The 25,806-nt window shown below is 37.5% G+C and overlaps 2 protein-coding genes across 2 annotated transcripts; one reads left to right on the plus strand and one right to left on the minus strand.

The window, feature by feature from the left end:
* Window positions 1-1,596: 1,596 nt before the first annotated feature.
* On the minus strand, window positions 1,597-10,381 carry LOC116330720 (butyrophilin subfamily 3 member A2-like). Its single transcript, XM_039602557.1, has 7 exons — window positions 10,328-10,381; window positions 7,080-7,184; window positions 6,687-6,811; window positions 6,141-6,482; window positions 2,834-3,121; window positions 2,598-2,717; window positions 1,597-2,499 (listed from the first exon to the last, which is right to left on the minus strand). The coding sequence occupies exons 3-7, from the start codon at window positions 6,793-6,795 to the stop codon at window positions 2,000-2,002; spliced, it is 1,359 nt and encodes a 452-aa protein (XP_039458491.1). The 5' UTR covers window positions 6,796-6,811; window positions 7,080-7,184; window positions 10,328-10,381; the 3' UTR covers window positions 1,597-1,999.
* Window positions 10,382-16,133: 5,752 nt separating this feature from the next.
* Window positions 16,134-24,851, plus strand: LOC120434494 (low affinity immunoglobulin gamma Fc region receptor II-like). The gene is made up of 9 exons (XM_039602666.1): window positions 16,134-18,281; window positions 18,508-18,546; window positions 19,122-19,391; window positions 19,473-19,733; window positions 19,982-20,101; window positions 20,232-20,303; window positions 20,623-20,688; window positions 21,417-21,505; window positions 22,005-24,851. Exons 1-8 carry the CDS (start codon window positions 18,092-18,094, stop codon window positions 21,503-21,505), a joined length of 1,107 nt encoding a protein of 368 aa, XP_039458600.1. The 5' UTR covers window positions 16,134-18,091; the 3' UTR covers window positions 22,005-24,851.
* Window positions 24,852-25,806: the final 955 nt, after the last annotated feature.

Below are 25,806 nucleotides of genomic sequence, written 5' to 3' on the forward strand. Positions count from 1 at the left end.
CCAGCAGCGGGTTTGTGCTAGACAGACCCACCATTATTAAATATCTAAGTCATGAATTATGATTCATTAACTTTCTTCGAATCTAACCAGAACTGCAAATGGAAATTCCAATATGAACATCAGCATACATCTGCAAGTTTCATACACTACTCCCAAACCCTTACAGCACATGACATTGTGCTGTAAGGGTTTGTTATGTGACAGTTATGTGACAGATCATAACTGCCTTTAAATTTGTATAATTAATAGTAATTGTATATTTATTAAATGTATTTTGCTGATAATGTTAATTCTGCTATAAGCTACTAAAATGTTTTACCCATTTGAAATATTTTAATGTCTTGCTTCATATTTTTACACCAACCTTTATTAAAACTGATTTATTTTTTACGAAACAAGAAAGAAATACACACGTGTACATTTAAAGCAAAACTTAAGCTTTAGGAAGACAAAGTTAAAGACAGAAATTAAATGAGGATCTTATATTATCTAAAAATATATTTGAAAAAAATGTAACATTAAAAACGTTAAAAAAAGAGCAAAGACAACAAAAAGTTTAAAAAAGTAAGAGTATAATAGATAAGAATGAATGCATGACCTGGCACATGACACCAAATATGTAAAATCCTATATTATTAGGTTTATGTGCCCCAGGGCAGCTGTGGCTACAACTGTAGCTTGCCTCCATCAGTGTGTGAATGTGAGAGTGAATGAATAGTGGAATTGTAAAGTGCTTTGAGGGTCTCGAAAAGCACTAAATAAATGCAATCGATTAACATTATCATCATCATCATCATTATTATTATCTCCAGTATTCGTTGTACCTAACAGTAAGACAAAATTTTGCAGTCGACTGCTTCAAGTTTCACAGCATTTATATTTGTGAAAAGCAGTTTACACATGAGGTTTATCCTGGTATAACCCTATTTTTTTTTCAGTTTTATGCATTAGTGTTTGTTCATAACAAAATACCAAAGAGTTCATTTATAAAGAGAATTCAAATTATAATGTACAACTATCTATGAAATGTGTGGATATCGATTAGAATTTTATTAAAATGGAACAATAAAACTGTAATGTTTTTTGTGACTAAAAGAGCGCAACTCTCTTTTGACTCTGAAACACATTTCTCCTTGTATGCAGTTGTTATTAATCATATGACTACTAGAGGTCAAAAAAGGACATTTAAAATTATGTCACTCGGTCTCTCAACCAATTTCTGCTCCTGTGTTAATCTGGCGATGACAACCAACCATCTTCTGTAGAACAAATAAAATTCATCTTGTCTGTAGTCTAAGGAGCTTGGAAAGAAAAGCTTCTGGACTTCTTTAAGTTGCTTGAAGTCGTTTCACCTCTCATCCGAGAAGCTTTCACAGTTCTACGGTCAGATGGTGGATAGTCCCAGATTTAAACCCTGTGGGAGTCCCCCCCCCCCAAAGAGGTACAAAAGGACCCCCTGATGATCCTCGTCCTAATCACATGAGCCAAGGTGTGAAAGCGGGTGTGGGTCACAATCAGCCAGGGTTTCAGGTGAGCTCATTGTGAAGCCTGGCCCCACCCTATCATGTGATTTCCTGAGGTCAGATGGCCCAGGATGTGAGTGGGCATTAAGGGGTCTGGGAAGGGATCTCAAAATTGGATTATAGATGGCAGACAGTTGGTGTCGTAAACCACCGCCTCTGTTCAAAGATGGTCGCTCACAGTGGACGTAAATGGCCTCTTTTACTCCTCTGCTTGAAGACTGAAACATCTTCAAGCAACTTCAAGAAGTCCAGACGCTTTTCTTTCCAAGCTCCTTAGACTACAATGACCTGGATGACTGAGAACCTTTGCAGACACATCTTGTCTTTACTTTAGCTGCTGTTGTGGATTTGCTTTCATTCATGTAATATGTCCTGTAGTACTTGTTTCAATGTTAGAGACTGTAAATGTGTTACTTTTTGAACTGTGACATTATTAATTTAAGCAGACATTTATCAGTGTTTGTTAAGGTTTACATTTATGCCTCTGAATTCTCCCTCTGTGTTTGAGTTTTCTTTATAGTATCTTCTAACTCATTCTTCTTCTTTGCGATTACATCAACCACATACGATACTGAATTTATTTGTGTTTCCTTTTCATCTATTTCTTTTTCAATGTTTTTCTTCATTGTTTTAAAATTAGTTGTCTCTTCTTCATTTATTTTGTCAAATTTTAGGCTTTCTTGGTCTGCCGGTTTTTTATTATTTTTTACCAGCCGACTCTGATTTTCATTTTGCTGTTTCTGTAGATCACGCAGTGTCTTTTTAAGTTCATGAATATCATTGTCTAAATCATATTTATGAGCCATTAAAAATTGAACCACCACTATCAATTCAGTTTTGTCTTTCTCTTCTTTTTTAATCCGAGCATTGATGTTTTCTTGATCTATATTAAAGTCGACAGTGTCAACATCTTTTGTGAGATGATGTGTTTCTGTTCTCTCCTCAGTGAAGACCTGATCAGTTCTTGTGTTTCTGTCTGTTGTAGAAAAAAAAACAATTAAATTGACAGACATATGTTATGCCAACATTTTTTAAAGATATTTTTTAGTCACTTTTTCCAACAAGAAACTGTACCTTGACATTTGGAACGATATTTCCACACAACAAAGACAACTGCAAGAATAAGCAGGACTATCACAACTACACTTATGGCGATGTGACCAGCAGAACTACATGAAGAGTTAAATAAATCACCTGTAATGAGAACACCCAGAATATCAACAAGCAGACTGAAGCAATTTTACACACACACACACACACACACACACAAAAAAAAAAAAATACATATGACTAAATAACGTGTTTTTTACCAGGAACATGTATGTGTGTCTCTCTGCTCTGGTTGGTGTTCCTCTGTTGGACTCTGCAGGTGATGTTGTTGCTGTGTCTCTTCTCCACAGTCACTCTGCTGCTGACAGTATAGAGGTCATCAGGACCTCTGAGGGTCTCTGTAGGTCCAGCAGAGAGGAGGTTTCCCTCACCGTCCAACCACAGCAGCTCAGGCTCTGGATACCAGCCTGCAGACTCACACTGCAACACTACTTTACTGCTGTCCTCACTATTTCCCATTACAGTGATGATAAGTGATGAAACTACACCTAATGATTAGGAAAGGAGAAAACACATTGGTAACTATAACTAGTAGCAACACTACAGAGCCAAGATTAAAATTATTGCAATCACCAATTGTATTTAAAGCACTTAACAGTGACACGAAAAACACTAACTTCTATAATGTCCTGGCATAAAAAAAATAAGCTGCTGACATTCATGCGGAGCCTTCTTTAACATATCCTCCTGAGAACCAGCCTATTTATTTATTTCCTCTATCATTGGCATTTGTTCTTTGTCAATATCTTTTGACTTATTTTAGCTACAAAGATGCAGGAAATCACAAAAAGAGTTTATTGGGATGATTCCTTTTTCATTGGTTCTCAGGAAGATGTACCTTGACTGTAAACAGTCAAGCAACTGTAATGGCACTACATAATCAATGTATTTTTAGTTCAATTCAATTCAGCTTCAGCACAAAATCGCAACACCAGCCATCTCAAGGTGCTATATATTGCCAAGGCAGAGACATTTTAATACTAAAGGGAAAACCCCAACAATCCGATGATTCCCTATGATCAAGCACTTGGCAACAGTGGGAAGGAAAATTTCCCTTTAAACAGGAAGAAACCTCCAGTAAAACCAGGTTCAAGTAGGGGCAGCGATCTGCCATAACTGGCTGAGGATGATGGGAAGAAGGCAGGGAAAGATACACATTATAAGATCCTTATACTGTCCTCCACTGTTCCGTAAAAAAACCATAAGCAACGTAATTTGTGTGTTACCGATACGCATGAATACTTAAAGGTAGCCGTGTTACAGGCGCTGTTCGAGGAAAAAAGCATTTAAAGTATGTATTTTTGTATGTTACCATAACGTTTATGTTACCAAGTTTAATGTTACCTTACGGATTAAATTAAATGTTAAAAATCCTCACGTGTAATATTTCTGTGTAGATATCTCATATTACAAGTGAAACGCACAACATTGATTTTCTTTCTAAAAGTAGAGCATGCAGCTTTTAAACAGGTGTACTCTGTAGTCCAGGATTTACGGTACACACCCATTAACAGCCCCTCACACTCAGTTGTTTGCATTTGCTCTTGCTCAGATCTCTGCTGTGTAGTGATGTGCGGACCGATACTGAAATATCAATTCCTCCGATACCAGTCATTTATATTCTAGAATCCATTCTCACATTAAAATATCGATATTTTAGTAATTTGGGGTAAATTAGTAGTTTATCATTAACAGGAACACATTGGAAAGAAACTATATCATTTAGATTGTCTACATTGGAAGGAACTACTTCCTCTTCCGACTTTCATAGTCATGTGTGAAATACGGCTGTATAAATGTGTCGCAGCCCCTTGGCGTGCGCACTCACAACAATGGCTGAGTGTAAAAGGAGTCATGTGCACACGTATTTTACCTCCACAAACAGCCAAGACGCGGTCTGCGATACATGTGGCCAGACAGTGAGGTGTTGTGGCAACACCACTAACCTTGTCAAACACCTCAGAGTAAATCATATCACAGAATATGACAAGTGTATGTTGAGGTGAACTGAAGAGGAGGACAGGGACAAGTGCTGCTAGGGCAAGACAGACGTCTCTCAGGCAACATGCTCAAATAGTGCACAACTTCAGTTTTTTTTTTATTTCTATATGATAATTCTGCAAGTGATAAGAACAAGTTATCTGATGTCCTAAAATCATTATGAACCTATAATTTGAGATACAATAAAAGATAAAATTTAAAAAAATTAAGTTTTTGTACAAAGTATCGGTATCGGATCAGTATCATCAATACCACCCTGAATTTTACTTGGTATCGGATTAGAAAGGAAATCAGTGGTATCACACATCACTAGCTCTGTGTGCTCACAGACATCTGCCGACCTGCTCTCAGTGTGTCGTTTGCACTCACAACATCTTTGCTTCATGCACGCTCAACTTTCTTTACACCGCTATTAGTGTGCCACAAAACCAAGCAATCACAGAGTTGGATGGAAAAAATTCTCATTGGCTATTTTGGTCTCCAATAGGCTCACTAGCTAATGTAGCCAAACCGAGACAAATATCCCAGAATACATTTCATCTGAAACTCAAACAAGGCAGTTACGGAGGAACGCAGAGTGGCGGAGTTTAAAATATTACTCTTTCTCGATCACAAAATAAACTTTAAGATATTTTCAGACGAGAATGTTGCTGTGAAAACTTATTTGCTCGATTTATCAAGACATCACATATTTACAAAGGTGCTCTAACATTTTCGGCTGACCGGGTGGTCAAGAGGCAAACTCCTGGCACAGCGTTTTCACAGCGGGGGTCTTTCGCTACTCGGGTTAAACATGGTATATAAATCAGTTAGATAACTTCTAAATGTTAATGTTTGGTTTATTTCAGTGTTTGATTTTTTTCCAGACTAAATCGGTTTGGCTGAGATGAAAGTTCAGCTTCCTAACTGGACCGTTTTATTTAATACTGAAGTCTTACTTGGAGAGCTGATAGCAACAATTAGAATTCACTTGTTTCATTGTTAAACAATTGTTAAACTCTCATTTAACAATAGTTTTAGTTTTTTGGGATTCAATATATACATAATAACACAACAGAATGTAACAAAACCAGAGCAAAATGTTGTTTACAAGGAAAACTGATTCATATAAACATGAGTTGCCTTGGCTGAAATTGTAAAATAGAATAAGCAGGCCAATATGTGTCTTTTAGCTGAGAAAACAGCTTGACTTCATCTAAAATTATAGATGAATAATTTCCTCTTTCAGTGATGACATGCTAATTTTTCTTAGCAGTTTGTCATCATTTTGAGCACAAATATTGACTCTACTCTCATTAAACATTGTCATTGGTTTGATTTTAGTGCTATACCATATGTTCTTTTGCACATATTTAAAAAATAATAGCGCAGCATGGTATGTTTATTTTACGCTTATGATTTTATAATAGTAACATTGTATTTTTCTAAAGTAAATAATGACTGCTTATATTTCTAACATTAGATATCATCTTGAGCTTTCTGTACAAGGATTATATCTCCACTTACCAACAACAAGCTCAACACTGGCTTGTCCACTAAGTGCAGGACTGAAGCATTTGTATGATCCCCTATCTGACAGTTTCACTTTGGAGAGTTTTAATGAAATGTCTCCGAGCTTCAGGTTGTTAATGGGTAGTGACGTTCTTTCCATGTAGGCTTCATTTTTTTTATTCACGAGCTCCACACCGTCACGCCAAACATGGACAAATCTGGGTGTGAGGTCGGATCTTGTCCACTCTACTGTCATATCGGCAGCATTCACAGCAGGATCCAGATGACACGGTAAGACAGTGTCATCACCAACTATTGCCACAACTGGGTCAGATGGACCAACCACCTGAGACACACCTAAAGGAAAATTACAAATACGTGTTAAACATGTTAAAAAAAAGGGTTCAGAAGTCCAGGTGATGTAACCCTTTTATATTTGCTGTTTTAGCCTATGACATAAATTAAATGGCGAATTTCATCAATAACAGAAATATTTGTGTAATTAATAGATTAAGATTTGTTGCATAATTTTGTAACTCCATAAAGATAAGACTTATTTACCTCCACAAAAGTGTGCTAAGTGAAAGAAAAAAATAGAGTGATGAAAAAGAAAGACACAGATGGTCCCAAGTGGCATTTTACAGCATCGTCCATCCTTCAGGCGAAACATTGTAGAAGTTCGAAGACTAAAATGAAAAATATGGTAAAAAAAAAAAAAAAATTCACAAAAGGCACATAAAATTTAAAATTATTCATACAAATACTCACTATAAACAATTATGATTTGGCTTTTCACATTACAATTGTAGACATATACATCTTGAGGCAACTGGGGCAACTACAGAAGAGCCTTACCTGTAAATCATTAATAAAGAACAATCTGTACCTTGTTTAAGAGGCATATCAAAGCATTTAGAGTTTACTGGCTCTTTTGCCTGTGTGGGCGTGTCCTACCCTTTTTCCAGCCTTATGTAGCACCTCTGTGTAGAGCTGTTTCTCCACAGAGTGGAGGCACCCAGGCAATTGGTACTCAAGGCCAGAGAGCCTTTGTGTTACAGCCTGTGGACAGAGATTGTTCAGGTTGAAATTGGCAAGAGCAATCATGTATGTAGTCTTAATTTAGATATAAATTTTTGGCAAGCTGTAAAATTATTTTCTTTTCCCAAAAACAAAATACTCAAGTTGATTAATCAGATCTCCTTACAGGGATTTCAAATATAAAACTGACTTTTAAAGAAACAAAAAATAATTAAGTGTAGTGGTCTCTGGTGGACAGTTACAGTTTTTATTACCACGTTTTTCTTAGACAAATAAAAGGACATAAAAATCTGTTTTAGCCCGTATAGCAGGGAAATTGGTTAACTAGAACTAGGCAAACCAGGAAGAAACTCACAACTACAAGGAACACAGCAACATGGAACAACGCAACAACAATAACAGAGCCTAAATACACAAAGGATAACAAAGGAATGAGACACAGGAGGAAAACACAGCTGGGACAAATCTGAAAAAATGAGACAAGGAGGAAGCAAAATTGGAAACACTGAACACAAGACTTGGAACTAAATAAAATAAAACAGACAGAAACTCAGACTCAAGACACGTGAGATTAACACAGTGACTGGGGAGACAAATGAATAATCTTGGAGACGTAACATGTACAAGAGACATGGAAAAACAAAGAAACTGAATCATGAACAATACTAAATCACAGACTAAAGGAAGAGGAGCCAGAAGAAGTCACTTGATTCACTAAAATGAGATGTTACAATCCCTGATAATGCATTGCTTCAAATGGGGAAAGTCTTGAGCGATGGCTGCTATGAGGAAAGGTAGCCCAGAAACTTTACCAGCGGGACACATCGTTGTGTGCCTGAACTTTTTGTTTTTTACCTTCCTTGGTTAGGGTTAGAAATTAGAGATCTTATCTAGATTATAATATTAAAATATTTGGGACACATCATCAGTTGTGGACCTTGGATTAATTGTGTGTTTCGGCCATTATCACTAGACACCCTCATCCAAGGAGGCCCTGCCAGGGTTGATCAGTGTCACTGGTTTATGTTAAATGGTATTTTTCTTCTACTTTCTTCTGTTTAGTTTTTTACAATTTTTTTTTTTTTTTTCATAAATTCACTGCAAAATTAGAAGTAATACTTGCCTCTTTAATATTTAAGGAGCCTCACTTCTTCAAAGGGACAGAAAAGGTAGAAATAGAAGAGAGCAGAGAGGAGAGCCGGAAGGGGGGCACCTGATCTGCTATCCCACACCTCCCCGCCAGATCGGGCTATAGGCTCTACCTCCCCACTGCCTCCCAGAAAAGGGAAAAAGATTAGAAGGGAGAAGAGCGGAACATTTTTTTTCTTCCTCCGTTAGGTTTCACTACCATGAGGTTAGCTGCACAGCCCCCACGAGGCCCTGAGACAGCTATATGAGTCAACGAGTAAAATTTCTAGTGGTAGGTGTTCTACCCTTTTGACACGCTCAACTGAGGCAGGCCAACCACGGGTTGATCAATCCTGGGCGTGTGTCTTGCGGTTAACTGACTGCCTTAGCAGCCCAAGTGATGTCAGCCCTCTTTTGCCACAGCCAGTGACTGGTCCTCTCAGCAGTGTTAGCTAATATGCCAAGTTGGCATACTGCAGCTTCTTACGCTCAAATGCTTTCTAAATTGCATCCTTCCACAGTACTGTCAGCTCAGTGACCTAAACACGTTTTCAGGAGTTAGACCAAAGGACGTGGTCTGGTCGCAGAGTAGTTGTTACGATCTCTGTAGGAAAAATTAACTTCTGATCCAAGTCACTCATCCAAGTGGATGAGTGAGGAAACATTTCTCCCACTGAAAATGCTACATCCAAATAAATAGAGTCAACCTTTTAGGGACTAAATCCCAGAGGATAAGTTAAACCTGAAAATTACTGGGTCACTGGGTCACAGGTACAGTGCCATGACAATGGTTAAATTCAAGACTACTATTTGCAATAAAGGTATTTACACATAAAACAGAACATTATTTTTTAGCATTTATAGGCAAGGTCTGTAAATAAATATTCATGTAGGATTTGCTAGTACTTTACACTGCATTGAATTCAAGTCTGTTTAACACCCTGGTTATTTATTTATTTATTTTTTGTTCTCAGTTTTAGACATCATCCTGAGAACTAAAGAAAAATTAATATTCCCGTTTAACTTCATGTGACTTCCTGTCTCTTTGCAACGAAAAGAAGCCACCCAAACATATGAGATATCATTGAAAAGCCCAGGATGTCCTCTATTTCATACATCGGGACTTAGTGGGGTAGCTCAAATAATTCAAAAAATATAGATTAAGAACAAATTTCCATTACATAGAGCATAAATAAATAGCCTCGGGAGGCTTGGGAGGATATAGGCATGTTTTTCTGGCTGAACAGAAAATTCTCCTTATCTTAGATTTCCTGGAATCTACCTGCGCTGTACTCTGAGTGCCTGTATTTTCCTGCTTCTCATCTTTCAGTCTCTTTATTGTCTTCACTTGTTTATCCTCACCTGTTATTATCATTCTAACCCCTTCATTTAATTTAAAAGGCCGTCAGTTTTCTGTAGACATTATTTGATCTCTGTTTTTGCCTTCTCCAGCTCTTGAGCTACTGCAGTCAGCTCTGTGTTTTATCTCTATTTGGCAAATAGATTAAAGAAAAACATAAAGGCTCAGCCAAGGCTGGAGGTGAACCATCAAATGCTCACCAGGAGCACTGATCAGCTTAGACTATGACCTTTTAGTTTTAAATTAACCTGCTCCATGTCAGTGTAACTTAAGCACATAACAAAACTGAAGGCTCAGAGTTTCTTTTAAGTCACCTCAATGAGACAAAGCCCTGCTTTAAGTGCAGGTCTCTGCACGATTCCAAGGACAGTTCGTTATAAACATAATTACTTTTCTCACACTTTTCTGTAACATTTGGAGCTTTGTGGAAGCTTTTAACTGATAAAATTTATCATCTTGTATGTGCTCATGGTCTGTCAGAGAAAAAACAGCTTGACTTTATTTAAAGTTTATTCAGTGACATGTAGAAAAAATCCCTCTTCTTTTTTTTTACTACATTTTTAGTGTTTTGTCACAAGGTTCTTTTTTTGTTTGTTCTGTGACTCAAAAACTAAAACTAAACAAAAACCAAACAAACACAAAAGAAACCAAACAAACAAATAAAAAGAAGACTTACCACAGATAAAGACCCCAGACTCCGACACACTGATCCAGACTGTCGCTGTCAAAGTGAAATGACTTATTGGAGCCGAGCAGGAAACAGGAACTGACACAAGAATTAATGAGTCACTGCAAGCCGACAATCCAGTCTGATCACCTTCTAGCATTCCTTGGTCTATTCATCAGGTAAACACTAAGCACTATGAACACAGGGACAGTTTCACTTGTGTAAATCATATGTAAACCAAGGACGAGCAATTGTTTCCTCAGTTTCTTATTACCTTCAACAAGGATCTCATGATTTTGCCAGCATTTGCTTTTCATTCTTTCTGTAAACACAACAGCTCTAAAAGTTTTTGAATGTATTCTGGTAAAACTCGGTAGGGTGTAGAGCAGGATCATGTTAAAACAATCCATTAAAATCTGGCTTAAATCCACCGACGTCTTCAAGGTCAACTTTATGACTTGTTGGTGGAAAATTGACAAAAAAGCCTTAAAAGTTGATGATTCTAAAAACTGTGCTGTGCTGTGTAATATCAACATTTATAAAATATAAAGATTTAAAATATCATATCACATTTGACCTCTGACCCTAAGTTCAACGGATGAACCTGAAAGTTAAAGTAATGATAATGATATATAGATCGGTGCGTTGGTGGTTCTTTGTGTCTGGGGGTGGGCGTCCAGGTACACACCGGCTCACTCCTTGGTGGCTGCTTATCGGGGCCTGGAGCCTGGGGCTTGCTCGGGCCTCTTCGGGGGTGGGGTGCCCTCGGCCTCTCGGCCTGGGGCTCAGTCACTCTGGCGCAGCTGGCTGCCGGCGGAGCTCCCGGGCACGTCACTGCAACCCCCCTGGCTTCTGCTCCGCGGCTGCTGAGTGACCCCTCATCTGGGACTCTCCTCAGCTCTTTCTGGGATAGTGGTGCAGCTGCCCCTCTGTTGGTCTTCCTTGGTCTCTTGTGTTCTGGGGGCCTCTGGATGTCTGGAGTTTTGATCTCCTCCATACCTGCTTCATGCCCTGGAGAACGGGGCAGTGGCCCCCCACACCCTCTAACAGATCATTACATGAAGGAACCTTTTTAAAAACAAGTGCGTCCATGCTCACAGGTGCACACACGGGTGCTCACACACACAAACTACACCCTTTTTGGCTCTGTAAGGAAGGAAGTATTATTATTTTTTTGTTATTTTTATTATTTCCATTTATTATTTTATTCTTATTAATTCTATTTTTATTATTTTGTTATTACTGTTGCATCATAATCATATAGCAAGCATTTGCATTGATACATTTATTGAAGTATTGATATTGTATTCATAGGTTGAACATATTGGCACCCAATTAATCAGTCTTTATTACAGGTCCAGTAAGAACCACTTTAAACTGTGGAGTTGAATCTATAATTCTAAAGGCTTTTGAATGTTTTTTATATTCTTACACTGAAGTCCAGACTTCAGTGGGTGAGAGACTGAGTTGCAGGCTGACAGGAAACGCCAGGCTTTGCAAAAGTGAAACCGAAAGCAGAGTCTGAGTGCTTGTATTCATGTATACATTTTATTAAATTTTAAGTAGTGGCATTTGATTGAAACATTTGTTTAACACATTTCACATATGAGTCAAGATTATTACATACAGGATAAGGGCCTCGGTTTGGTTGCATAAGCAAGAGGTCAAAGACAGTTCAAGTGAGGCTAACACACACATAGTGTATATATATATATATATATAGAGGGAGAGAGAGAGAGAGAGAGAGAGAGAGTATCTGATTATTTGCACAGGAGGCTCCACTATCAGCAAAAATCTCGTGTGAATGTGTGTGACTGGACAAAGGTGGGGATGAATAAATGTGGACAAACAATTTACTATGCCAGCAAGAGAAAGGTAATGCTTTGTTTTGCTTTTGCCATAAGCAGGAGGAGTGGAAGACTTGATTCTGGGGATGCTGATAACACACACATACACCCACATACAGTTAGTGAGTTCATTTTGTAGGTGAAAGTTAAGCATGCTTTGCTAGATCTGCATTTTCATGTCTGTGTATACGTGACTGTCTGATGAAGAAGCAGGTGCAAGATGTTCCAGAAGCTATGCTTGAGCTGTGGTGGAGGGACTGCACCTGCGGGAGGATGGCAGCGAGTGTTCTTTTAAACTATGTTAAAAGTCATTGTGGTTTTGATTTGAGGTACACATGTATTGAATCATTTGACGTAGAAAGGACGTCGGTAAATATACCTTGACAAATAAAACCATTGTTGTGATGTTGTGGGTTCAGAGATCAAGGCTGTCTGCGTGCAGGCTTCATCTCTCCACACGTGTGTATCAATAAATCGCTTGACTTAACCTCCTGAACTGATGTGGTTATTCTCCTCCGTCGTCCCCCTCAAGTTTAGTGTAAAGGCTTATTAATAAGGCATATTAATAAAATAAAATACAGGAATTTAATTTTAAATATGTTTAACCTATCTATAATAATCGGCTATGTACCACAGGTTTCATTTTCATACATTTTCACTGCTATGCATACTGTAATCCATTACTATCAGGAAGTCCTAAAACTCCTAAAAATCCTTCAGTTAATCCAAAATGTCGCAGCACGAGTACTGACAGGGACTAGAAAGAGAGAACATATTTCTCCTGTATTGGCTTATCAAATCCAGAATTGACTCGAAAATCTTGCTCCTCAAATAAAATGTCCTAAATAATCAGACCCCATCTTATCTTAATGACCTTGTAGTACCACCTCACCCTATTAGAGCACTTCGCTCTCCAGGGGAGGGAGAGGTGATGAACTGTATGCCTCTTCTGCATTGGCATACAGTAAGTCCAGTGTTTTATTGTCTCTGGTTGGGCAGGTCACATACTGGGTGAAGGTGGGCAGCAGTGTTGGTCAAGTTACTTGAAAAAAGTAATCAGTTACTAATTACTGATTACTTCCCCCAAAAAGTAATCCCGTTACTTTACTGATTACTTATTTTCAAAAGTAATCAATTACTTAGTTACTTAGTTACTTAGTTACTTTTTAAAAACACGATTTACAACCTGAATAGGTGATAAAGCGATAGATCTTTCAGCCCAATTCTACTTTTTCTGCATAATTCATCATACAAAATGTAATCAAATGGAAAAGTCTCTTTTAAAACTTGTTTTATTAGTTTTAATCTTTTAACTTTATGCATCAAGCAAAAATTAAATTATATGCAACATTCTCTGACTGGAAGAAATTTGTTTAACATTTAAACCTATTTTCTGCACATTCCAGCACATAAAATATTTTTTGTGTTTACACTCACTCTTTCAAATAGATGCAAGTAAAACACAGCAGAAAATAAATAAAATCAAAGACTAGCGGTCCTGTTGCTCTATTTTCACCTGTAAAGCAGGACTGGGGTAGGCGGAGGAGGTTTACCCTGGTGCAGGTGTGCTGCAGCGGTCAGTGGAAGAATCCGCGAGAGTTTCTCTGTGAATTTCACATTACGTCGTAGTACACTCGGTGCTTGCTTGGAAGTTTAGGGGTTTTTTCGCTGTAAAAGAAGTTTTCTTCCCACGCACAACGGACACTAATGTTTTTGTCACTTTTATGGACTCAAACTCAAAATAAGGTCAGTACTTCCACGCTTTAAACGCTGCATGCTACACTCTGTCCCGCACTCGATATATTATGATCTGCAGACAGCTGTTGTCACGAACGTCGCACTCGCTTACGTCACTGTTATGAGACGTTCTCGCAAAAAATCACGGTTTTAGTAACGCAGTAACGCAGCGTTCCTACGTGAAAGTAACGGTAATCTAATTACCGTTTTTGCAATAGTAATCCCTTACATTACTCGTTACTTGAAAAAAGTAATCAGATTACAGTAACGCGTTACAAGTAACGCGTTACTGCCCATCTCTGGTGGGCAGTGTGGAGTCCAGTGAGGCATGATTAAAGTCCCCTGATATTATGAGAAGGGCTCTCGGAGATTGTGTTTGCAGTCTGCTGACCACAGTGTGGAGAGAGTCACAGGCTGCATCCGCGTTGGCCGAGAGGGGGGCATACGCTGTTATCGCGATAACATGCGAGAATTCCCGGAGCAGGTAGTACGGATGCATGCAAAGCAGTGTTTTTGCTTTTAGTTTTGCAAACTTAGTGAGTGGTTTTGCTATAAGTATTAATAGTTTTAGAAATTGTGCAACAAGAATCAAAGTTAGGGTTTAAGCATTCAGAAAAAACTGTAAGCAATTGTTGGTATTTTGAAGGGATGGTATGAAAACAGTTTTTTTTAATGTCTTGCTGCATTTTGTAAAAGTTCATACTGAAATTAAAAAAAAAAAAAACTACTAAAAGCTACTCTATTATATATGTATGCAAAAAATACACTGCACCCAAAATATTTTGCAATTCAGCAATACTGACCTTTTTAGTTTAACTTTTAGCAGAACTTTAAAGTACTTAAAGTATTTAAAGTAATAAAAGTAATATTAGAGTAATATATGTAATATATATGTAATATATAAAGTAATAATAAAAAGTAATTTACAATGCAATTTTATGCATTTTAAAAAAACTCTGGTTCTGAATAAAAGTAAGTATAAGTGCAATATCAGTACAAAGTAATGTTTTTATTCAACAACTTAAAAAAGCTGATTGTAGAATGGACCCTTTTATACTTATAGCTGAAAATAAATAGACATCCAGAGTGGAAAGCAGTGCAAATAAATGCAAACACGGCTTCATGACACTCATCTTTTATCAAGATGGATTTCAGTGTAAATCATTTCTATCACATTTAACCTGAATTTTGTACAATTTCCATACAAAACTGTATTTTTCATAAATTTATTTTAGAACCACAAAACTGTTAAGCCTGCAACACTGCTTTTCGTAAAACCTGAGTCTATTCATCGTATGGTCAGACTTAGCAATGACAACAGATGGGAATGCTTTACAAACATTAAGAACTTACATACCTGCTTTACTTGTCTTGGTTGGCCTGCTCGGAGATGAAATGCTGGTTTGGCAGCACCAAGTGACACTCCAGATGCTCCAAATGCTTTCAGTGTGAAGTAACTCTTTCATGTGACGGATACTGCTCATACTGCTGAGGTTACTACCTGGATTATGTCATGTCGTAAGTTTTGTGAGGTGCTTTTTACATACAAGGTCTTAAATAATCAGGCCCCATCTTATCTTAATGACCTTGTAGTACCATATCACCCTATTAGAGCACTTCGCTCTCACACTGCAGGCCTACTTGTTGTTCCTAGAGTATTTAAAAGTAGAATGGGAGGCAGAGCCTTCAGTTTTCAGGCCCCTCTTCTGTGGAACCAGCTTCCAGTTTGGATTCGGGAGACAGACACTATCTCTACTTTCAAGATTAGGCTTAAAACTTTCCTTTTTGCTAAAGCATATAGTTAGGGCTGGACCAGGTGACCCTGAATCCTCCCTTAGTTATGCTGCAATAGACGTAGGCTGCCGGGGATTCCCATGATGCATTGAGTTTTTCCTTTCCAGTCACCTTTCTCACTCACTATGTGTTAATAGACCTCTCTGCATCGAATCATATCTGTTATTAATCTCTGTCTCTCTTCCACAGCATGTCTTTATCCTGTTTTCCTTCTCTCACCCCAACCGGTCTCAGCAGATGGCCCCGCCCCTCCCTGAGCCTGGTTCTGCCGGAGGTTTCTTCCTGTTAAAAGGGAGTTTTTCCTTCCCACTGTTGCCAAAGTGCTTGCTCATAGGGGGTCATATGATTGTTGAGTTTTTCTCTGTACCTATGAAGCACCTTGAGGCGACTTTTGTTGTGGTTTGGCGCTATATAAATAAAATTTAATTTAATTTAATTGCTTTTGTGATATTTAAAGGATTGGATTACATTTTTATTTTTCACTGATCTCCGACCCAGTAATTTAGGTCAGGATTGGACTGATATCGATGCTGTATATTGGATCAGTCTATCTCTAGTAGATACCACCGTGGTCTCGCAGAGAATCATACCCACAACTATTCCTTCTATATGGAGGTCTCTGATGAATTATTAGTTGAAGGTGTGGGAAACGGGGAGACCAGGAAGGCAAATCTTCAGAAAGGGGCCTCCCAAATTATTTGTGCAAGATGCCTCCAAATCTGTTGACAGTCACTGGGTGAGGCAGTGGCCTTTTTAATTATTGTGTTATTAGTTTTATACTATTTTAAATTAAGCTAAAAAAGAAGGGCTCAAATGATGAAGAAGAAAAGAGAACAGAATATTTAGGACTGCCAGGACCTTCAGTTTAAGCACTGTTGTCTTTGATTGTTATTTATGATGCTAAACACAAGGCCCAGAAGATAAGATAAGATAAGATACCTTTATTAGTCCCACAAGGGGAAATTTCATGTTAAGGCCGCCGACCTATTGCACGCAATGGTGGCGGCGATGAAGTCATGTCGAGTAATTTGTGATTTTCTGAAGGTATCTCAACACTGTTTTGACCTATATGTTGAAAATATGTGCTTATACTCTAATGGGTGTGTGATATATCTAGAAGCTGGTCCACTGAAATAAGTCAGGTGCAGTGGTTAATGTGTTTTTCTTGTTTGTTTCAAGCTTATGTACTTGATATTTGATTTTCTTTTAGAAATATAAATATTTCTAAAATATATATTGCTTTAGGCTTGATAATAAAGTGACTCGTCCTATGAGCTTCACCATGGTGTGATCAAAAGCTAGAATGATGCTATTGATCGAGACAGAGAGCAGGAGAGAGAGATTTAGAGAGAGAGGCAGACTAAGTCTTGAAGGTCATTTTAAGTGATAAATAGCAGAAGTAGGGATTCAAAAGCCAATTCGTAAGTCAAATAATATTTTTAGAACATCTTTATTCTGTTTTTATTTACTGATTCCTTTGACATTACTCCAACATGTCACTAGGTGGCGCATGGCACTAAGGAGAAATGGAAGCCCTGTTAGATGCAAGTGCCTCCAGCTGTAAACAAGCTCATGCTCTGCCCCTCTTTATTATAATATACTGGCAACATAACCCTCAAGAAGGCACCATCCAGACCTCTGTGTCTCATATAGAAGACCCCTTTTCTCCCTCTCCTAAGAAATCCTTAAAGCAGTCCAGTCTTATTTACCTTTTAAACTGATGATAACATCGTGTGTGTTGCTGTGTGGGAAAATGTCTACACTGCTTCATGATGTACTTATACATGTATTGAAAGGTACTGCCAGTACTACGGAGGCATTGACTTGTAAATTCGTCTCTGCACACTTGCAGTGTAATATGTATATGTAAAGATAGTTTTAAGCACATTCTGAGGTACGCATTGCTGCAACATTTCCACTGCAGATTACGACCAGTTTAGTTCAGTGCTATGAATCAAACGTAAAAAAAAAGTGAATATGAAATGACTACACGTTGTGCTGAAGGCAGCACTAGTGTGACTTTCTGGTTATAAATGGAATTTCTGAGGTTTAACCCATATAACAGCAGCTCTGGTTGTTTGAAAATTATTTAGAGTTGTTTCAAGTCTGTTTTTGTGTCTGATGCAAAACATCGCTGAGCTCAGTGTTTGTCTCTGTGTCAGACTGTGAGAACACAGCTTTGTTGTTGACTCTGGTGTCCCACCAGTTTAATATCTGTACAATTACACAGTGCAAAATATTCATTTATTCAATGCTTTTGCATTAGTGAGGAATTTCAATCACTTAAAGCTACTTGAGTTTTTTTTTTTTAGTGCTACCATGGAAATTTAGTTATAAGCTGTTAGGATTAATGTGACTGGCAAGGTTGTCACTGGTATAATGCAAGCATAAAAAGATGAATGTTAAATGGCTACAAATAGATTTGAAAGCATCAGTATGTGCTCTGCCTCACCCACCACAGCAACAGCTCTGCTTCTCTGAAAACTATTTTCACATAGTTGTTTCACAAAGGTCATACAGGAAGCATCTATTGGTTGGTCTGCGGCAAGACATCATGGAGGTCAGAGCTCTGTGCATCAGACTGTGTAAGTACTGTCTCAGTTTATACATTAAAATGAAACTATAAAGAGTTTGTTAAGGTTAACAATGTTGTTAAAATGCTGTGATGATTTAAAGCTTTCACGTAGCAGAAACATGTAGTCACACCTTAGAAATGTAATAAGGAATAGCACTGTTAACTCTAAGAGTTGGCAAGTCTAAACATGTCTGAAGATGTGGGTACATCTTATAGTAACTATTTGGTCTTTTTAGTGATGACTGTGCTGATTCTACTGTGTGCACAGAAAGTTGGTGAGTAACATCTGTTTCCTTATTTATCATTTTGTGATTGGAGGAAAAGATGGTTTATTTAAACACCAAAAAGAACATTTTGGTCAATCACCACCTCTACTGGGTTTGGTCACAAAAGCTGTAATGCACATTTTATTGGTTATCACATTTTTAATTTACAACTTAAATCCATATTTTTGGACTGTGGGAGGAAGCCGTGGAGAACCAATGCATATACAGGGAGAACATGCAAACTCAACAAAGAAAGACCCTGGCCTGGTGGAACTGAACTCATAGCCGTCTTGCTCTGAGGCAACAGTGGTAATCACCATGTCACCATGCTGCCACCTGCACTTAGTGGGGATAGGTTAATTGGAAACTCTAAATTGCCCATAGGTGTGAATGCGGGAGTGAATGTGAGTGCAAATGGTTGTCTGTGTCTATGTGTTAGCCCTGTGACAGATTGGCAATCTGTCCAGGGTGTACCCCGCCTCTGGCCTTTAGACTGCTGGGAAAGGTTCCAACTTAAGTCCAGCACTTTGTTATTTCAGCAATAACATTGAATCTTTTTTTGTATTTTGTCATTTTTTTCTCAGATGCAATTTTTCTTCGTATTGATCCAAACAAATCCCAGTTTTTTGAATATGAGTCAGTTAGTTTTTACTGTGAAGAGCCTTCTCATGGAGATGTATTATATAAGGTGAAGGAGGAAGTAGAGCAATGCAACAAAACCACTAAGAAAACAACAGTAATAACAACAGAATCAAAGTGCACCATTCATCCTCTTTATGCAAGTGACAGTGGAGAATACTGGTGTGGGACAGCAGGAGGGAAGAGAAGCAACATTATCAACATCACTGTCACTGGTATGATTTAGTGAAGGCAGTATTTTGTCACAAACAAACACAAGTTCAACATTTTATAACTTGAAATCACTTGTCATTCAGCTGGTTCTGTGATCCTGGAGATTCCTGCTGTTCCTGTGATGGAGGGAGAAGCTGTGACTCTGCGCTGCAGAAACAAGACGTCTTCATCCAATACCGCAGCTGATTTCTACAAAAATGGAGTTCACAACAGCAGCAGCTCCTCAAGAAGCATGACCATCCACAAAGTTTTAAAGTCTGATGAAGGACTTTACAAGTGCAAGATCTCAGGAGGTGGAGAATCACCAGAGAGCTGGCTGTCTGTCTATCTGCCATGTCTCATAGGTGAGAAACAGCAATGTTTCAAAATAATTATACATATGTGTGATGCAAATATTTGCAAAGCTTTTCAATATGTTTGTTTCTTTGTGGGGTTAATCATCAGTTATTGAAGAAGGATCTTTGAACCTTTTAGAGGACTTTGGTACAAGAGATGTAACATTTAAAACATGCAAGTGCGAAATTATTATTAGTGAAATTTATACTTAATCTTTCTTCAAACTCACCAAATGTCAATTCAACAACTTATCTAGACAGTCACAACAAGAGGAGTCACTGTGCCGCTACTACACCTTGGATCGTTGCCACTATTTTACTGAGCACTCTGATTGCAGTGGTGGGACTCTATCACTTCCGCAAAGATTGGTACAGAGGTAAAAAAGGGGGAAAATATATATATGCTTTATTCTTCAGTTGCTAATGTTTCTTCAGTTTCTTTAACTACTCTATTCATCTGTTTTGATTATTGGTTATTGCAGTTATTTTTCCTTTTTTTTACTGCAGCTTTGGTCTATTGGTCAACAATGGCATATGGTTCAGGCTCAACAGAAGATCAAACAGGACAGAACACAAACAGTAAGAATGCCTTTACTATTAGGGTGCACTAGCAAGCCTCCCTTTATTAGAATCAAATAAAGAACTTTTAGAGTTACGTTAGATAAGTTTCTCATAAGAAATCTTTTTATTTTATTTTATTTTATTTACTTATTTTTTTAATTTTATTTATTTAATTTAATTTTGTTTTATTTTATTTTATTTTTACCTTATTTAAGAATAACTGTGTAATCTGGTGTGATACTTTCCTATTATTCATGATGAGTGGCAGACATGGGTTGTAATTACTGATGTTGCTGTGGTTTTCTCCTCCCTCACTCCCACTGTTTGTCTCCATCAGATGAAGTTGAATTGTGTCCTAATCCAGTTTATGATTCTTTGGGCCAGGGTGACACTCAACCTCTGGGTAAGAATCATTGTGATATTATAGTGTAATTCTGCACATAATATTTAGTTAAATCTGGTCTACCCTCTAGAATTTTCCGTAACCCCACAGCTGTGTCATCAGTACCACTCATCTTTCAACTCTTCATTATCTTCATAGCTGCCCTCATTTCCTCCTTACTAATCCTCTGCACTTCCTGATTCACTAAGTTTCCTCGATCTGCCCTCCCCGCTCTCTTATTTGCTGATCCCTTCCTTTGTATGCTCGCCTACACTTATTCATTCTGCCATCAAGTCTAATCACCTTCTTTGGTCTGTCGACCAAACACCTTGGCATTTTACCTAACAGAAGATGTTTCAGCACAGCCATTTTGATTGTTTCACAAAACCATTCTTCTGCCTAATACTGCAAAGAAATGAGCTGCTAGCATAGTATCACATTGTTGCCAAAATATACTTTACTATGACTAATTGGTTTTGCTACGTAGGCATTGTTACATGTCTTCCCTCTGTTGATTACCCCATTATATACATTTCAGTGCAACATTATAGCACTAAAATCACAAACTGTTATTTTGTATTCCTTTAATAATTATTTTGATAGTAAATTGTTCTCCCTGTTTATTGCACCTATTATCACAATTAAAACAATGTTATTCCTGAGATGTGATGAAAAGTGTTGTAAATAAGTGTTTTAATTAGATACAATTTTGTTAACCAACATATTCAATTTCATCTCTCTTCAAACAGAAACAGTGAAAACCACAGTTGCATACATGGCTTCACCAGGTATCTACCAAGCTGTGGCAGAGGATCCTTGCTATTCTACAATACCATAGGTAAGACTGAGAACAATGAGTCCTTATGCTCCGTATTCACCTAATACGTGATGAATGGTTGAGACTAATGAATTACTGATGAATCACTGGTTGCAACACCATTTTTTGTGATACCTGGCAATGAGTCTTTGACTTCAAAATGGTTTTGCAACTCTTTCCAGATGACTTTGTTTCTCCATGCTTTAGTTTCTTTTCAATCGTGGCATGATCATGTTGCTCTTTAACCTGCTTCTCTGGTCCTTTTTAAGTGATTTTTTGATTCAGTAAGAGTGGCAATATTCATGTCTGGGTATGACTAGTGAAGCTGAAGTCACTGTTCCAAAAAATAACATTTAATAACAAACTTGTTTTACAATAGATATCAATGTTTCTTGGCATTAGTTAGTACATGAGTCTTTTGTAACATAACTGTATCATAGACACTAAAAATTCAAATATAAAACAAACAAAATGTTACATTTATTTCATCCACTCATTCTTTTTTGCTCCTTGATTTCAGTGTTGCTGTTGGGTTGGAGCCGATCCTAGGAAAGGTATACCTTGGACAGGTCGCCAGTCTATCATGAGTCTGTAGCATGTCCTCAACTTGTGGAGGCATCATGGGATATTTGTGAACATACCCATGTAAACCACTGATCTCCGCCAACTCTGCCTTGAACAACACCCCAGGCTAAACCAGGACCAGGGTTTTGATAAATTGGATAAGTCCACCACAGCCCAGTGTGTATGCCCTTGGCACCTTACCAGATTGCTGTATTTCCCTCCTGGACTGAGATCATCCTCATCAGTGGAGGTGGGCAGCTTCCTGCAAGTTGGAAGGACCACACTTAGCCACTAAGGAATAAAAGCAGATGAAAAAGGGCTGATTCATTAACATTTGGTGACCAGAAGGTTGGTGGTTCAATCCGTGGTGGCTCCAGTCTGCATGCCAAAGATCCTTGGGCAAGATATTAACACCAAGTTGCTCTCTGATGCATCCATCAGAGTGTGAATGCTAAAAAAGCACTTAAGCATAGAAAAAAAAGTGCTTTTGTTACTGGATGAATAACGCATGTTGTATAAAGTGCTTTGAGTACTCTGGGAGAGTAGACTCAGAATCAGTTCATAGACATAACATGCAGACCCCGTATAAAAAGCCATCAGCTGGCCCAAGAAATCATAATTACACTATGAAAATGAAATATAAAATTTGTAAACTGTAATCACTCCCAACCTTTTGTAAGATAAATCTCACTTTAAATTATCAATCATAACTTGAAATTAAAAGTTGCTGTTTATCAACTGATGCCATACGGTTTTTATGGTTTTTTATACTGTTCAGAATTTTTTTTTCTGTACTTTGTCTTAAACTTTACAGAGAGAGCAAGAGAGACAGATACATGAAAGAAAAGCTTTGAAAAACATGCTCAGGTATGAGTGAGACTGAAAACATGGAAGTAACTCAGAATTATCCGGTTTTGTTTATCCTCTATTATTTGTCAGTTAAAACCAATTGTTGATCACATTAAATAATAGCTAAATCATCTGCAGGTCATTTTTTCTAGGTTTCTTTCTTAGTTACAAATGAGACCCGGAAAAACAAAGGGAAATAGTCATCTTTCAAACCTATGTTACTATGGTCAAACCATAAACATGATTGTGGATAAAATAATTAATTGATTGCTAATGATATATTTTAGAAAACTGCTTTAATATCAAATTTAATATAATTATTCCTTTACTTGTTCAACACACGTGAATGTGTTATTCATGGACATGTAGCACATGTATAATTTTATTTTATTTAGGTTTAATGATCACTTGATGGAATTCAACAATAAACTGAATCTTCTTTTTTTTCAGATGCAGTTTCTCTTTGTATTGTTCCAAACAGATTACAGTTCTTTCAAAATATAAACGGTGACATTTTATTGTGAAGGCGTCGTTTATTGTGTATAAAATGAAAACAGACTGCTGTAGCAAAATTAATAAGTCAGCACAAGAAGGATCATTCTGCATCTTTAAACCTGTTTGTACAGTTGACAGTTGAAAGTACTGAGACTGAAGGAGGAAAGAAGCAATATTATCAACATCTCTGCCACTGGTACGTTTGCAGAAAGAACATTATTTTATGATTAACCTTAATAAAAGTTAATATAAAATAAATATCAAATGCAGACTTGGTGTACTGATCAACTGATGTTCAAAGTGAGTATCAGAATGGGCAAGGAAAATAATTTAACTAACGTTGCTCACTGACAATATGGCCAGATACAGCATTAATGTGGAGTGAGTCAATCTTAACTATATATATTCAGTATCTGTAAATATTTGAGCTACAGTGTGGAAGTGGGTGATCTGATTTTCATCCAAAAAATCATAAATTTTTAGCTTAGTTCAAAAAATTAATACAACAAATCCATCCGCTGAAATTGTGACTTAGTCATGACTATAGTGAACAGCAAACATCATCACTGATGTTACTGTAGTTACCTGTCTCTGTGTCTTTCCAACATAAGATGAATGTGAACTGTCCTCTAGACCCATAACTAGACTTTAGGCCTGTGTGACACTCAACTGTGATTAAAACCTGTTTTAATAATGATATTTATATTAAGCAATATTAAAAACTTTGCCAAGTACTTTGCAACAAAGGTAAATAAGTATTTTATTAAGCAAAAATGTGGCATCCAACTGATTTAATTCCACCTGTTGTCACAGCAGAACCAGGAACCATCGCAGAAATGCCCTCAGTGGGTCCCTACCAACCTATAGCAGAAAATCATTAATTGACTCACAAAAGAAAACCAATGTTTAAATTCAAGAGCACATTGTTGTCTGATATGCTGAAAAGAAAATAGCTTAGTTTCTTTTTGTTCTGCACTTCCTTTATGCCTTACAGTGAGCAGCGGTTTATCCAGCTTGTACTTGAACAAGCTGTACAGTACATTTTCAGATCAGGTTTGGTGTGCATGTCTATAAATTGATATAGCTTGTGTGCATTCATTTAGCTACAGATGCAAGCCAGACCCATGTGGTTCTTAGTATATATAAAGTTTGAATACTAACCAAAGCACATGTTTGTTATTTAGATGTTGAACTTAACTGTCTTTGTGTTTTTACAAGTGTATGAATGCTGTTATAAGAAAAGAGCTGCACTGGGTTTCAAAGACACTCACTGTGGTTAACTTCTAATCTTAAAGTGTTTTTAAACTTTTTTTTTTCTGAAACAGGCACACTAAGCTTGTGGTCAGCTGTCAAATATACCTGTGAAGCATGACTCTGTGCATGTCTGTAACTGAAATATGGTTGATTGCCCAACAGTGAAAAAGTGGTGTCTTGTTTAATGCTACAGCCACGTCTACTCAATAAAGCCAAAGACTTTCTATATTTGTTTGGTCAGACTGTGTGAAAGCAGATGACAGGAGCTCAGTGGGTGTTAGTGATGCTATGGTAATGAAGGCAAGTGAGGTGGTGCACAAATAGTCTTTATTTCTTGTGAAGAATATCAAATCTGATTTTCAACTTTTTGATCCAGATGCCATCCAGAAACTCAACCTGATCTGGAGATACTCCCTGATCTAAATTCTATTCTAGGCCCAAAACTAACAAAAAAGGAGAACTGCAATGTGTATGGACCTTCCCTTATGGCCAGCATTCGGTGACCCTCTCCCACTGCACTTTCATTCATAAATTATCAAAATTAGAAATGTTAAGTATTAATCCCTGACAACAATTGCTTTTGATAAAGTAAACATTTATACAACATAAAGCTTTTTTACTTACAGGTATATGGTATTGATATATTCCGCAAACTCTGGCTGAGTACACACAGACCTCCACAATGCTAAAGCTGTTTTTCTTTAGATAGTTTGGTGATGACGGGTTATCTGGTAAAGATCACAGATCAGTATTTGAGAAAAAACCTTTGCTCTGCTCCCATCTAATGGCTATTGTTGGTATTGCTATGCAAGGTGACCAGAAAAATAAAAAAACGGCACAGTATCTAGAGACTTACTAAATCTGCATAAAAAACTATGAAGGGGGGGGGGTGTCTGTGGGCGTGTGGCAAAGTTTTATCTATTGACGCTTTCATTTTCCAGCTCAAATTGTCCTCTAGGAGTAAAGATAAGCCTTGAGGTATCATTAAAAGGAAAAAACAATGTGCACTGTCCCCTTTTCAGATTTGGTACACCGTAAAAAAAAAAAAAAAAAAAAATCCTAAAAAAACCCAGTAATATTCCGGCAGCTGGGGCGCCAAAATAATACCATAAAATAACAGAAAATAACTTCCCCATGAAAATACGGTTATTTTCAGTAAT

This window comes from Oreochromis aureus, linkage group 3 (assembly GCF_013358895.1).
Source record: "Oreochromis aureus strain Israel breed Guangdong linkage group 3, ZZ_aureus, whole genome shotgun sequence".
Taxonomy (NCBI): domain Eukaryota; kingdom Metazoa; phylum Chordata; class Actinopteri; order Cichliformes; family Cichlidae; genus Oreochromis; species Oreochromis aureus.